Source organism: Zonotrichia albicollis, chromosome 10 (genome assembly GCF_047830755.1).
Source record: "Zonotrichia albicollis isolate bZonAlb1 chromosome 10, bZonAlb1.hap1, whole genome shotgun sequence".
Classification (NCBI taxonomy): Eukaryota; Metazoa; Chordata; class Aves; order Passeriformes; family Passerellidae; genus Zonotrichia; species Zonotrichia albicollis.
Window position 1 is genome coordinate 38,959,275 of NC_133828.1, and position 14,041 is coordinate 38,973,315.

Sequence of the window (14,041 nt, forward strand, 5' to 3'; positions counted from 1 at the left end):
GCCTCTCAGCTTCTCAGGAGGAAAAATCCTAAGGAAAGGTTTTTCCATAAATGGTGTCTGCAACACTTCCCTTTGGGTTTTTTTCGTTGGAATTGACATTTTGGGTGTCAGAGAAATGGAGAATTGTGCCATCATTCTATGGCAGTAAGCAACATTTAGAAGGGACTGGAAATTTCTTTTCAGGCTGGCCAAGGGAGACCTCTTAGAATCCCAGGGACATTAAATATCACCTTGTTCCAGCTCTCTGCCGTGGGAAGGGACACCTTCCACTAGAGCAGGCTGCTCCAAGCCCCTGGTCTTGAATCCATGTGTGCTGATGATGCAGGTGCTGCTCTATTCCATGGTGAACAAAGCTAAGAGGAACAATCAGTGTTAATTAGTCAGCGTTAAAGACAACACTGATACCTGGAGAAAGGAGCTAAATCAGGAATTGTCTGTGCTAACAGAGCAGCAGTGTGTGGGATCAGTGTCCCTGAGAATGGGTGTGTGCAGAGGCTGGGAGCAGAGCATCCCTGATTGCTGTGTCAGAGTCCAGCCTCCCCCTGGAGCTGCTGCTGGGGCTGTGCCCTCCCCACATGTGCCTCCAGGTCTGTTCCTCCCTCCAAGGGAGGTCAGGCCCTCACAGCTGCCCCCATCCCTGGGCATTTCAGACCTGTAGATGTGGCTCTTGGGGTTTAGTGGTGGAAGTGGCAGTGCTTTTCTACCTTTTTACACCTGCTTTTTTATCGCTTTTGGCCCTCACTGGCATTGGTGAGGGATGTTTGGATTGTAGACGTGGGAGGGAGGTGCAAGGCAGCTGCAGGTGATTTTTCAAGCCTGACTTTTTATGGGATGTTAGCATGAAACCTAAACACATTTTTTCTATGGTTGTGTAACTTTTTTTTTTTTTCTGCCAGCCTGGTTTGTGAGTGACTAAGAGCGGGCATTTACTGGTTGTTAATGACCTCAGCATCCCTGCAAAGGCGCTGGCAAGTGGGTGTGAAAGGGGGTGTGTGCACCACGCCCTGCTCCAGCTGTGCACCAGAGCCAGGTTCTGATGAAACCGCTGCTCGGGAAGGGTTCTTGCATGCCTAACCACTCTAGTAATGGCCTTGGTAATCGTGCAGAGTGTTGCTGTGAACAAACATTTATTAAGGAGGGTCACAGATAAAAAAGTAAATCGGTTCTGGGTCGTTTTGAGTGTTTTTGAGGAGGAAGTGTTGCCTCAGATGCAGAATGAGCTGAGATCTGAGCTCACAGTGTGGTCCAAGCTGGTGAGCAGCACACACCTTGCCTTTTCATGGGCCTGGATAAATCCTGGATCCCATTAACAGGTATAATTATCCCAAAAGGCAGGTGATGGCAGACTTTGCAGTGGTGTCCAGCACCAGGTTGAGGAGCAGTGGCCACAAACCACGAGAAGTTTCACATCAACACAAGAGAGAACTTCAGTATATTGAGGATGGCAACAGGCTGCTCACATCAACACGAGGAATAACTTAAGCGTATCAAGGATGGAAACAGGCTGCTCACATCAACACGAGGAATAACTTCAGTATATTGAGGATTGGAACAGGCTGCTGACATCAACACGAGGAATAACTCAAGTATATCAAGGAAGGGAACAGGCTGCTTGGGAAGGCTGAGAGGTTTCCCTCTCTGGAGCCACTCCAGCCTCACCTGGCTGTGCTCCTGTGAGAACACAAGCGTGTTCAAGGTAACCCTGACTGGCCAGGGACTTGCACTGGCCTACCTGCAGAGGACAATTCTGTGCTGCTGGCAGGGAGGTGTGATGCCCATCCCTTTCCCGAGAGGACCCGGCTGAGGGAACCCTGGTGCCGCTGGCAGGGAGGTGTGATGCCCATCCCTTTCCCGAGAGGACCCGGCTGAGGGAACGCTGGCGCTCTGTGTCGCCGCTCCGGGCGGGCGGGACTCCATGCCGGCTCTTGGCGGCTGCCGGTGCCGCGCTCGGGCCCCGCCGCTCCGCTGCGCGCTGCCCGCCCCGGGGCGTGCGCCGGGCTCCGGCACCGCCGGCTCCGCTCCCGCCGGCCCTTCCCGCGCCCGCCGGACCCGCCGCGGATGCTAATCGGATTTAGCCGGCCCAGAGAGCAGGGAGAAACCCGGCCGGGTCCGCGGCCGTGCGGCCGCGCTGTAAACAATGAGCTGGGAAGCGGCTGCCGTGCCGTGAGGAGCGGAGCGGGGCTCCGCGGGAGGAGGATGCGTGCCGCGCCGTGGATGTGAGCCGTGCCCTGGATGTGAGCCGTGCCCTGGATGTGAGCCGTGCCTCGGCGCCTCTCTGGGATGCCGCTGCCATGGACGCCGGCCGCCGGCGGGGAGCGCGGCCGGAGCCCAGCCTGACCCCGCCGCAGAGCGGGGTGTGACACCGGAGCTTTTTTTTTTTTTAAATTACTATTTATTTATTTCATTATTTTTTTAAACCGGGTTGCAGTGGATTGTGGCTCTGCGTTTCCAGCGATTCTCCATCCGTCCATCCATCCATCCGTCCGTCCGTCCGTCCGTCCGTCCGTCTCGGCGCCGATGCCCGCCTGAAGGGCAGAGCCATCATGTACCTCCTGGACAGCAGCGAGCCGCCGGCCGCCGCCTCCTCCCCCGAGAGGATGCAGCGGGGCACCCCGCAGAGGAAGACGGTGTACCGCATCTCCGTGACCATGGTGAAGAAGGAGCTGCTGGGGCCCGAGAGCGGCCGCGCCGGCCCCGAGCTGCCCCGGCGCGGGCGGAGCCGCCCGCCGGGCTCCTCCAGCCTCACCAGGGCCGGGCTGCTGCTGCTGGAGGAGGAGGAGGGCGAGGAGGAAGGCGAGGAGCGGGACAGGGTGCCCAGCCCCTGCGGCTTGCGCACCTTCCGGACGCTGAGCACGGGGCAGCTGGAGCTGGGCCGCCTCAAGGTGCCCCGGAGAGCGGCACCCAGCGCCGGGCCCGGAGCGGCCGCGGCCGCCGCATCCCCGCCCGGGCAGCAGGAGACGGACGAGGCCGGGGGGCCCGGGGAGGAGCCGGGCCCGGCGGAGCGGGGCCACAGCCCGCGGCGGCACTCGGGGCTGCTGCGGCGCAGCTTCAGCTTCAGGCACTGGAGCGGCGGCGTTGCGGAGCCGGCCCGGGTGCGGCGGCACAGCAGCTCCGGCTGCCTGCCCGGGCCGCCGCCGCCGCCCTCGCCGCCCGCCGCGCTGCCCGCAGAGCCCCCCGAGAAGCGCAACACGCTGGACGTGGGCGAGGTGCTGAGCCAGGCCGAGCCGCTGTCCCGGCTGGAGCGCTGGGAGCGCAGCAAGAGCAAGAACCGGACCCTGGATAACAGCGACCTGCAGCGGCTCTCGGAGCGCCTCGGCCGGGAGGGCCCCGCCGGCGGCAGCGAGCACCGCCTGCTGCGCTTCTTCAGCGGCATCTTCGCCCGCAGGGACGGGCCCGCCGCCCTCTTCGGCAGCCCCCACGGGCGCTCCCCCCGCAGCAGCTTCTCCAGGTCCAGGGCTTATTTCAGCAGCCTCAGGAGAGCCGCCGTGGAGATGCAGTCCAGCTCCGAGAGCATCAATGGGTCTCCCCAGAAAGGTGCCCGTCCTTGTCGCCTATGGGTGCTCGGGGATGGACGGTGGGGTTAGGGGGCTGCTGGGTGCGAGGAGAGGGAGATGCTGCGCTGGGCTACATCAGGGTGGGGAGGCACACACAGAGCAGCTGTGGCTGCCCCTGGATCCCTGGAAGGCTCCAAAGCCAGGCTGGATGGAGCTTGGAGCCCCCTGGGCTATTGGAAGGTGTCCCTGCCGTGGCAAGGGACCTGGAACGAGATGATGTTTAAGGTCCCTTCCAGTCCACACCATTCCTAATTCTATGGATGCAGTGTGCTTTGAAGCACATGGTAGTGCAGCTGTGCAGAGTGCAGGTCAGGCTGTGCGTCCTCCTGAACCAAAAATCCCTCTCTGGGGTGATTGGCTGTGCGTTCTAGGATGGATGAGCGAGGCAAGTGTGGCTTGTTTAATTATGGAATAGAAGCTGGTCTGGAGTGCTGCTGTATATAGGTCACTGGGTGGCCCAGTGCTGCACAGGCTGGGACTTTCTCCTTTTGGAAAGGCTTCTGTAATCTGAAGGATGGGTTGTGTTGGTTAGAAATGGGCACTGCTGGAGAAGTGAATGAATACTGGTGCAAATGTCTCATAAATCCTAAACATTCATTGTAGTAAAAGAGCTTGAACCGAGTTAGGTATTTTTGGAAAATACAGTATAGTCTCAGAAGCTGCACTCTTTGAATTATTATATTATTTGAGTCATTTTATATAGCTGTGTACAAATTAGCCAGAACGTTTCTAGTCTAGGTGGAAATCAGATAGGGAATTCTGGGGGTTTGTGAATCCCTCAGATAGAAGAAAAACTTGAAGGAGATCCTTGCTGTGGGATGGAGGTGCCTTGCTGTGGGGTGGCAGGGAAGAGCTGACGAGCTGCTTTCCGTGAGGAGCTGCAAGCACCCCGGTATCGCTGCCTGGGACGTGCCAAACCAGAAATGCTGGTTGTGGAGCTTCATTGTGAGCCAGTGCTTTCCTCCAGCTGTGCTCTCAGATCTTTAATAACTATCTGTGATGAAACATTTAACCAGCAATTACAGTCCCCTTTGAGCACCAAGTGCTTATCAGGTGGCAAATGATCTCCGAGTTGCTGCTTTTCTGAAAAATACAATTCCAAATTAGATTAAGCTTTCATAAGGGCCCAGGTACAGCAGAGGATGGTGTGGAGTGTGGTTTATTGGGGAAAGCAATAACTTGCTGTCAGCTCTTTCCCTATGCAGAGCTCCTGCTGCGAGTGGCGTGTGCCCAGAGTCTGAGGCACCAGGAGCAGAGCCAAATATTCAGACCTGGTAGCTGAGGACTGTAAGGTTTTATTGATGTGGAGGCATTCATGTGGGCTTGGAATAATCCTGACGGAAATTGTGGGCTGCCCTTGGTTAAAGTTCAAGGTAACCACGACAGGGAATTACTTCATGGGGCTCTTGGTGCCTGTGCTGTAGCAGCACACCCCAGCTCCTGCTCTGGGAGCACAGTCCTGCCAGCCTGGGAGGAGACCTCAGTTAATCAATAACTCTTGGTAAACAGCACTGAGATGTTCCAGAGAGGTTCTTCTGTGCGTGCCACCACCTAATCTGTCTGGGGCAAGGATTCCTTTGCCCAGAACGAGTCCCAGTGGTGTGGCTGCAGTAGCAGCAGTGTGGCAGCCTTGTGTTATGGGTTAGCAGGCCTGGTGTGCTCCATTTCCTTCCCTTTTGCCATAAAACTGCAGCTTGTGCACAGCTCCAGCTGGTGCTCATTGGCGACTGTTAGAAAGCTGAACTTGAACTAATTTGTCTTTAATTTCTCCTACTGTATGTTAAGAAATATATTTAATTAGTTATTACAATTAGCATGCCAAATATATTTTAATATTCTACGGTTGGAACAAGCTGCTGGTTGGCCAGAACTTGGTTTTTTTGCCTCTTTGAGTTGATGTGGAGTTGGTGTGCTCCTGACAGTCCTGTGCACAGATTCTGGACCAAACCTTAATTTCAGTGTGGGTTTTATTCCCAGAAACTTGAAGAAATTCTTGGCTGTGAGGGTGGGCAGGCCCTGGCACAGGGTGCCCAGAGCAGCTGTGGTTCCCTGGCAGTGCCCGAGGCCAGGCTGGATGGAATTGGAGCAGCCTGGGACAGTGAAAGTTGTCTCTGCCATGGCAGGGGTGGGATGGATGAGGTTTAAGGTCCTTCCCAACCCAAACCAGGCTGTGATTTTATGATTTTACACGTTTACCTTGTGGCCTTGGTATTCTCTGTGTTTGCTGCTGTGAATGAGTTATTTGATCTTTTTACTTGCAACAAAAAGCCTGCCCAGGGTTTTAAGAGAAAGTAGAAGTTTAAAGAAATGTTGCTTGTTGGCATTTTTAACCTTCAAATATTCACCTGGGTACTGCAATATCTGCTTGGATGATATTTCCTGAAAAGAAATACCTTACTTTACCTACCACAGTCAGGTGTAACATAGCTTTGGACAAGTTTTTAAGCAGAAGAGTCAAAAATGTTTAAATCTACATGTTTTTGATGTTACTGAGTGTGACTTAGCTGTGGAGTCAGTAAAGGTTGATTTTTGGCTGGGATCAGTCAAGAGTCTCAGTAGTTATTCAAAAGCCTTTTCCTTTCCTACCTGCAAACCCCATTTGCTCCGATATTGTTGGCCTCAAATCTTATGCAAGTAACAATTCCCAAAGCTTGCAAGGGGAAGCAGGGGATCCATTTATTTGAAGGAAGAAAAGTTTTCTGTGTGCATGGCCACTATCCCCAGAGGCAGAAACTCCCATAAACTTCAAGCCAGAGGAGTTATTTTTGCCTTAAACCATTTAGAAGAAGTCCTTAAGGGGAATGTCATTCCTCATCTAAACTTTTTTCTCCTTGAAGTTTTCATTATTCTTTCCTGGTGAGAGGAACCCTCTCTGCTCTGGAGGAAGAGGAGGAGGATGGCCCTGAGGCCGAGGGTGGTGTTAAAACAGTTCCTTTTTCAGTGGTTCTCACTTGCTGCTTTTGGTCTGAGATAAGTTTGTTTGAATAACCTCTCTTTGGGATACACTAAGCAGATCTGAGTATCAAAATTGTTGACTATCAAAAAGAGTATCATTATAATATAATAAATGCTCTTGTGAGGGTTTTTCCCCCGAGGTTTTAGAGGAGTTAGTTTTAAGCTCTTATCTCAAATTCTCTGCAGCTTAGAGTCGTGGGAAGCAGGGGGAAGCTGCTGAGTGATCTCTGCTGGAGGCCTCCAGCCTTTTCCTTGCAAAGCTCCACTTGAGATAATTCCTGTTAGTTCTGTGTCATCTCCTTGCTGCCCTGGCTCCTGCTCTGCTGTGCTGCTGGCACCCCCATGCTGGGCATGGATGGCTGGGCACAGGCCTGGAGCTCATGGGATTTCAGCAAATGCACTGGGACTGGTGCTCTGTGCCTCCCTGGCACGGAGCTGCAGCTCTGTGGGGCTCTGCTGCCATCAGCGTCATCTTTTTCACCTGATTGCATGAAGTAAAAGCCCCCTAGCACTCTTTCAGGTGTTTCAGTTCTTGAGAGTGTTGTCTGGAGGTTGTTATGAAAATAAAACCCTGCAGATAAACGGATTGTAGTTGGGGTCAAGCATTTTCAAGCATTGTCTAAGAGTTTTTTTATTTTGTTACTTATTGGGTAGGTCTTGTGTCAAGCAAAATGAATGCCAGCTGCACTGATAGAGGCAGGTGATTAAGAACTGAACTGGTATTAAGGTCACTGGCTGAATTAGAGAATGAGATGGATTAATGTGTGCACAATATTGAAGGATGTGCCAGCTGCTAGCAGCCATGGTCTTTGTTTTTCCCTTAAAATTGAAAAGAAATGTAGAATGTTAATGCCTCTGCTATAAAGTTGTCAGTTAACTGCCTTATGGCAGTAATAGGTAACTTTGTTGGGGCAGATCACTGAATATTTCTGCAAAGTGTTGTGCAGGCATTCATCTCCATTGCCTCCCAAACTGAGCCCTGTAAATTGAATTAGTGCTCTGTTGTTTTGCCAGAGATCTGCCTGTTCCTTGTTTACCACTCCAGGTAACCACGTGTGGTCTCATGCAGATGACCAAAGCACAGCTTGCACAAGGAAAAGCAACATTCAGAACACAAAATTCCTTTTCCTTTCCTCCTAATCCCTTGCCCTGAGCCTGAGATTGCTCAGTGTGAGGAGAAGCCAAGTGCCAGGTCCTGTCCCTGCAGCACCCCAGGCTCAGGGAAGGGTGGCTGGAAAGGTTCCTTAAGGAAAGCACCTGGAGCTGAAAATGGGACCAGGTGGGCAGGAGACCCCCAGGCTGTGCCAGGGCCGTGGTGTGACACCCCCAGGGCAGGGATTGTCCCCAGAGCAGGGCCAGCCCTGGGCACTCACTGCCAGAGGGACCCTGAGGGGACACTGGAGAATGGCCAGGGCAGGGAATGGAGCCCCAGGAGGGGCTGAGGGAGCTGGGCAGGGGCTCAGCCTGGAGCAAAGGAGGCTCCAGAGGGATCTTTTCCATCTGTGGAATTCCCTGACAGGAGGGGACAGCCGGGGGCTGTGCTCCAGGGAACAGGGACGGGAGCAGAGGGAACGGCCTCAGGCTGGGCCAGGGCAGCCTCAGGGTGGGCACAGCAGGAATTTCTCCATGGAAAAGGCATTAGAAGGGGCTGCCCAGGGAGGTTTGGGTGCCCATCCCAGGAATGCCTGGATGTGGCACTCAGAGCTCTGAGCTGGTGACAAGCTTGGCATCAGTCACAGGTTCAGCTCAATGGCTCTGGAGAGCTTTTCCAACCTAGAGGATTCTGTGATTCTGAGGAACATGGGGCTCCTCTGGAACTCTCTGCTCCTCCTGGTGATTTTACAGTTGCTGGTTTTTCAGAGGTGGGGTCTGTGTGTGAGGTGGCAGATGAGCTTTTCCCTGAGACCAGAGGGAGGTTTCTAGTTGCTCACAGATGCTGCATGACCTGGCTGCAGTTCTGTGCTGGATGAAATGGTCATTTTGCCCTGCAAAATGAAATCACTGGTGCCAGGTGCTGAACCCTTCCTCTAGTGAAGCAGCCAGGACCTGCCATCACTCCCATTTCACCAAATACAATTTCAAAGCAGTGTAAGATCATCAGCAGGGCTGCATCCAGGTCTTGGATTCCTAGATCAGCCCTGAAGAACCACATGGGTGTATTGGAAGGAGCAGTTTGGCTCTCTGCTGCAGGGCAGAGCTGATGTTGATCCCACAGAGCTGAGGACCAGCAGTAGTCGAGCACCGATTGCCAAGTTCATCTCTGCAGTCACTAGAATGAGTGTAAAACCATGGCAGGTGTGGGGTTTTCTGTGGCATGGCCATAACCTCAGGAATCGATGTTTGGAAAGCAGAGAGCAAATGTTTTAAATGCCTGAATATTCCTTTGCACTTTGGGCTGCCTGGCATGTAACAAGAAATCATTAATGCAGACTGTTAATGTGCTGGTGTTACTTTTGATAAGTGGTGTTGGGATTTCCCCATGGCAACTGCAGTAAACACACAGTGAGAGGCCTTTCTGCCAAAAACCACAGAATGGCTTTTTTCATGTGTGAGGAGAAAGAAATGTCACTATATTGAACCCTATCATCTATTTTGCTCATGAAAAGCATCCAGCATAAAGCTATTATCTTGATGGGAGTTGAAAAAGGGGTGTTGGATGAGTTTGGATGGTTCAGGCTGCTACATAATGACAGTGTGTGACAAATACTTGTGCTTTATTGACAAAATAGTACCAAATGTTGCTCCAAAGCAAAGCAGGAGGGGAATGCCAGCGAGAGAATAAGCAAACAGCACGCTGCAGCTTTCTGCAAGCTCTTTTTGATCATCACAGGCAGCATTAATGGTTGGCCTTGTTATTTGTTGAGGTTTCCTTTGGGACCAAGAAGGGAAGCGAGGCAGAGAGATGTGCAGTGCAGCTGCTGGGCGGCAGGAGCAGCTGGAAGGGCTTTGGAGCAGGCAGGGGCTGGGGTTTGCCATCAGGGTCACTTGGTCAGGAGGTCTCCTTTGGAGGGGTGGCTGTGGAGCGGCTTCCCCTCAGCATTTAACCTCGTGCTGGTGGGGTGGGTGCTGCTGAGGCTGCCCAGGTGGAGCTGTAAGGGTCACTTGTCTGAGGTGATAACCCAGAGTAATCTGCCTTGCACTGAGATGTTACGGCAGGGCCTTTGTGAGGAGCCCTGCAGGATGTGGCTGTAATGCCAGGCCAGCCCTGGGATTATTTACGAGGCAGGCAGGTCTGGGTTTGCTGCCTGTAAATGTTCCACGTGGGTGGTGCTCCAAGTCTGTCTCCTTGCTTTCAGAAATGCTCCCTCTCTATTGCCTGACACCCCTTATTTGTACCTTTATTTTCATTAACCTATAGATAGAGCTGTTGAATTAAAGATTCAGCAGTGTCACTTCTGCTTCTATCAAGCAACTTTGATTTTTAAATGAATTGATGATGTGTCTCAACTGCTGAGCTTGGGGAAGTTCACTGCAGCCTTCAAGGTACTTAATAAGAAATAAATTCAAAGTTTCTTGGGAAAATCCCAGTGTTAGTAGAGGGTTCTTGTTCTTCCCAGCTCCCATTTTGTGAATGAAGCCTCCCAGCAGATCTTTCCTACTTGGAAGGATTAGATGCTGCTGTTTTGCTACTTAGATATGAAGGGGAGCTCAAACACTGTGCTGAGTGCTGCCAGCTCCTGCTGCTTCCAAGTGATTTATAATCCCTCTTTGTTTGCATGTGTTTGTCAGTCAGCTTGTCTGGCTCCTTTGACAGAGGATCTGGATTCCTGAAAATGCTGCTTTAGGACTTGGTGTGTGTATACAAATACATATACATGTGTGGGGTTTGAGAACAGGCTTCTGCACCACTGATGAAAGATTTTTTTCCCTCTTATTCCCATGCAAGCAGTTGCCTGTCAGCAGTGCCAATGTATTAAACATGAGGGAAAACTCTTGCAAAAGTGGGTGCTGAACCACTCAGTGCAGCTGGATTGATTTGATTTGCAGGGATGTGTGAGGCGTTTATGGAGCTGCTTCCCTCCTTAGGTTCTCTGCTGCTTCTGGGTGTTATTTGGGTGTTTAAAGCACAATATTTCACCTTAATGAGTTCCTGTTTGTCCTCTCTGCTAAGTGCCACTGCTTTGCTTAGGCTGAGCCCTGAGAAATCAGTAGTGGCCCTTAACCCTGCCAGTTATTATCTATCTATCTGTCTATCTATCTATCTATCTATCTATATCTATCTATCTGTCTGTCTATCTATCTATCTGTCTGTCTATCTGTCTGTCTATCTATCTATTATCTATCTATCTATCTATCTGTCTGTCTGTCTATCTGTCTGTCTATCTATCTATTATCTATCTATTATCTATCTATCTATCTATCTATCTATCTATCTATCTATCTATCTATCTATCTATCTATCTAATCATGATAGTTACTTAGAGTGCTCTTCTGGGCATTCCTGCAGAGCTGAGCTCTCCCTGCTCCCCAAACCCAGGCTCCCAAACCCCAAAGCTTTCTTTGGGGTGAGTTTCACAATGACAGAGTGCCTGAGACATCCCCTGCTCTTCAAGGGCTCCTGTGGTGTTCCTGTCTGGGGTTAAATGCCTGGGAAACTGGGATGTTGACCCAACTGGTCTTTATGCAACATCTTAATTCAGAAGCTCCTCTGCTCACAGATACAGAAATATTTGTGTTGGCAAGGCAACAGCTTTTGTGCCTCGACCTCCGTGTCCCGCAGGGAAAAATCTGATTTTGTGCTCATGGAGGAGACAAGGTTTAACTTTTCTCCAGTTTAATTACTGAAACTGTTAAAATTGACCATATGTTGCTCTTCACAGCTTGCAGGGGATTGTGCTCAGGCTTTGGAGAGAAATCAAAATTTTGTCTTCTCTACCCTGAGTTGAATTGAAAATTCACCTGTTTTGCCTCATCCCTGGTGCAGATTGTCGCTCTCCTTGCTCCCAGGATGGCAGATCCTCCCTGGCTGTCACTGCTGCCCTGTCACTGTGTGTGTCCCCTTGTCCCCTCCCCATGAAGAGCCCCTCCAGTGCCACCCCAGCCATGGCAGGGACACTTCCACTGTGCCAGGCTGCTCCAAGCCCTGCCCAACCTGGCCTGGGACAATTCAGGGATCCAGGGACAGCCACAGCTGCTCTGGGCACCTTGTGCCAGGGCCTCAGCATCCTCTGAATAAAGAATTTATTCCCAATATCTCATCTAAATATTTGACTTCAACACAGTTCCCCCTTGTCCTGTTACTATCTGCTCGTGTGTAAACCCCCCTTTAGGTACCCAAAGTCCCCAGAGAGTTTTCCCCAGAGCCTTCTTACATCCTTAATTGTTAACTTTGTCAATGAAGGGTTTGTTTTAATAAAAAGTGGTTAATTTCTGCCCTCAGGAGAAGGTGTTATCGCTGGTTTTGTGCTGTTGGCCAGGAATCTCCTCAGATTTCCAGCCCGGTGTTGAGCAGCCTTGTGCTGTTCAAGAGTTAACCAGAGATGTTTTTAATTCCATGTAGATTTGTGCATAGCCGGGTTGTTTCCCAAGGGTCAGAGGAAGAAGAGGGCAGCACTAAAGGGCTCTTTCTGAAAAAAAGATGTTTTAAAAGCAGTGTTGAGAAGTCCCTGGGAGTGAGGGGCCTCTTCCAAGTCCCCTTAGCAGGGCACTGTCTCTGTGGGGTCACCTGGGTGCTGGTGAAATGCCTTTGAATGTGAGCAGCTCTGGCCAAAATATGTTATTTTTGTATCTGATTCTAATCTCTCAGAAATATCTTAGCATGTCTTAATTCTTCAGAATTCCTGGCTATTTCTAAGTTGGCTGCAAAGTCACTGCTCAGGGCAGATGATGGTATTTGAGATTAGAAGGTTGCTGTGAATGAGGAGCTGAACTTCAGCTTCTGGGTGAGGTGGGGATGAGGCCTTCAAGGAGGGGAACTGAAGTTCTCAGAGAAAAAAATTCCTTTATTTTCAGTGTAGGCATCTGCAGAGCTTCCCAGGTGACTCACGGTGAGGTTGTTGGAGAATGACAGGCTCTGAAACGAGCAGGTTGGGATCAGATCAGAGAGATGTGTGTTTGGCTGTGCATAAGGATGTGCAAACAGCTTGGTGATTTCTGTGTGTGTGCGCCAGAGGCATGGAAATGCCGGCAGTCCCTTTGGCTGCCTGGAAAACTCGCGGGAATCCTTCCCTTTTGCCCTTTCTTATCTCTTGCTCTTGTGAGCACAAAGGGTGGGGAGTGAGAAGCGAAATCCCGCCCTTGCTTTGCTCTCTGGTGGAGTTTGAGCATTGCTGAGGTGACGGCCGGGTTTTACTGCGAGGCCCGGGGTGTCCTGGGCTGAGTCAGTGCTGTGCCCGGAGCTGCAGCCCTGGAACCGAGGGTGTCCTGGGCTGAGTCAGTGCTGTGCCCGGAGCTGCAGCCCTGGAACCGAGGGTGTCCCGGCCCTGAGTCAGTGCTGTGCCCGGAGCTGCAGCCCTGGAACCGAGGGTGTCCTGAGTCAGTGCTGTGCCCGGAGCTGCAGCCCTGGAACCGAGGGTGTCCTGGGCTGAGTCAGTGCTGTGCCCGGAGCTGCAGCCCTGGAACCGAGGGTGTCCCGGCCCTGAGTCAGTGCTGTGCCCGGAGCTGCAGCCCTGGAACCGAGGGTGTCCTGGGCTGTGTCAGTGCTGTGCCCGGAGCTGCAGCCCTGGAACCGAGGGTGTCCTGGGCTGAGTCAGTGCTGTGCCCGGAGCTGCAGCCCCTGGGGCCGCTCTGTGTTTAACCCAGGGCAGGGAGGAGAATCTCCCTGGGCAGGGGCTGCTCCCACAGCGCTGCTGTTTGTGCTCTAATGCCCTCTTCCTCCAGGAAACACAGCTGCTACCGTGGGAGAACTGGTCTGAAAAGCACTCTGAGGGATGCCCAAGTTAGAACAAATAAATATATTATATATTATATAAATAAAAATGATGTATTTTCGTATGCAAAGCTTTAAAGCCTTCAGGTTTTTTGGGGGTTTCTTTAGTGTTTTATTTATGTTTATATTATGTTTATATTAAAAGATCAAATATTAAAAGAACTAATAATAAATATAAATAATCTGTATTATTTATATATAGCTAGATAAAGAAGTAAAAATAATGATATTAAAATATATAAAAATATATTACATAATATATAAGATTTTTATATTTATACAATTATACATTATATATTTATATATTTATTTCCATATATATACAATACAAATTATTTATATATAATATAAATGAATATTTATGTTGTATAGATATACTATATATTTACATATTTTTAATATAATATATAATATTTATATATTCTATTTAGATAATAATATAATATAATATAATATAATATAAATATTGTATAGTTCTATATTGTATATAATAATATATATTTTATTGTATATATTAATATATATAATATATATATTTTTAATAATATATAGAGTAATATAATAGATATTCTATATTCTATATTCTATATTCTATATTCTATATATAAAATATGATATATTATATTATATTATATATATTATATACACATTTCTGATAACAAAT

The 14,041-nt window shown here is 50.2% G+C and overlaps 1 protein-coding gene across 16 annotated transcripts in view; it reads left to right on the top strand.

The window, feature by feature from the left end:
• AGAP1 (ArfGAP with GTPase domain, ankyrin repeat and PH domain 1) overlaps positions 1 to 14,041 on the top strand; it is a 332,749-nt gene that overhangs the window by 66,209 nt on the left and 252,499 nt on the right. For 4 of the 16 annotated variants that reach the window (XM_074548891.1, XM_074548898.1, XM_074548892.1 and 1 more), the window contains exon 1: positions 1,964 to 3,534. The exons of 6 other annotated variants lie outside the window; for them this stretch is intronic. In XM_074548891.1, coding sequence (XP_074404992.1) covers positions 2,544 to 3,534 — 991 coding nt within the window. In that variant the 5' untranslated portion in view covers positions 1,964 to 2,543. Of the gene's footprint in view, positions 1 to 1,961; positions 3,535 to 14,041 lie in introns of those variants that run through there. 6 more of the 16 variants (XM_074548896.1, XM_074548897.1, XM_074548901.1 and 3 more) reach the window with 3 other exon arrangements.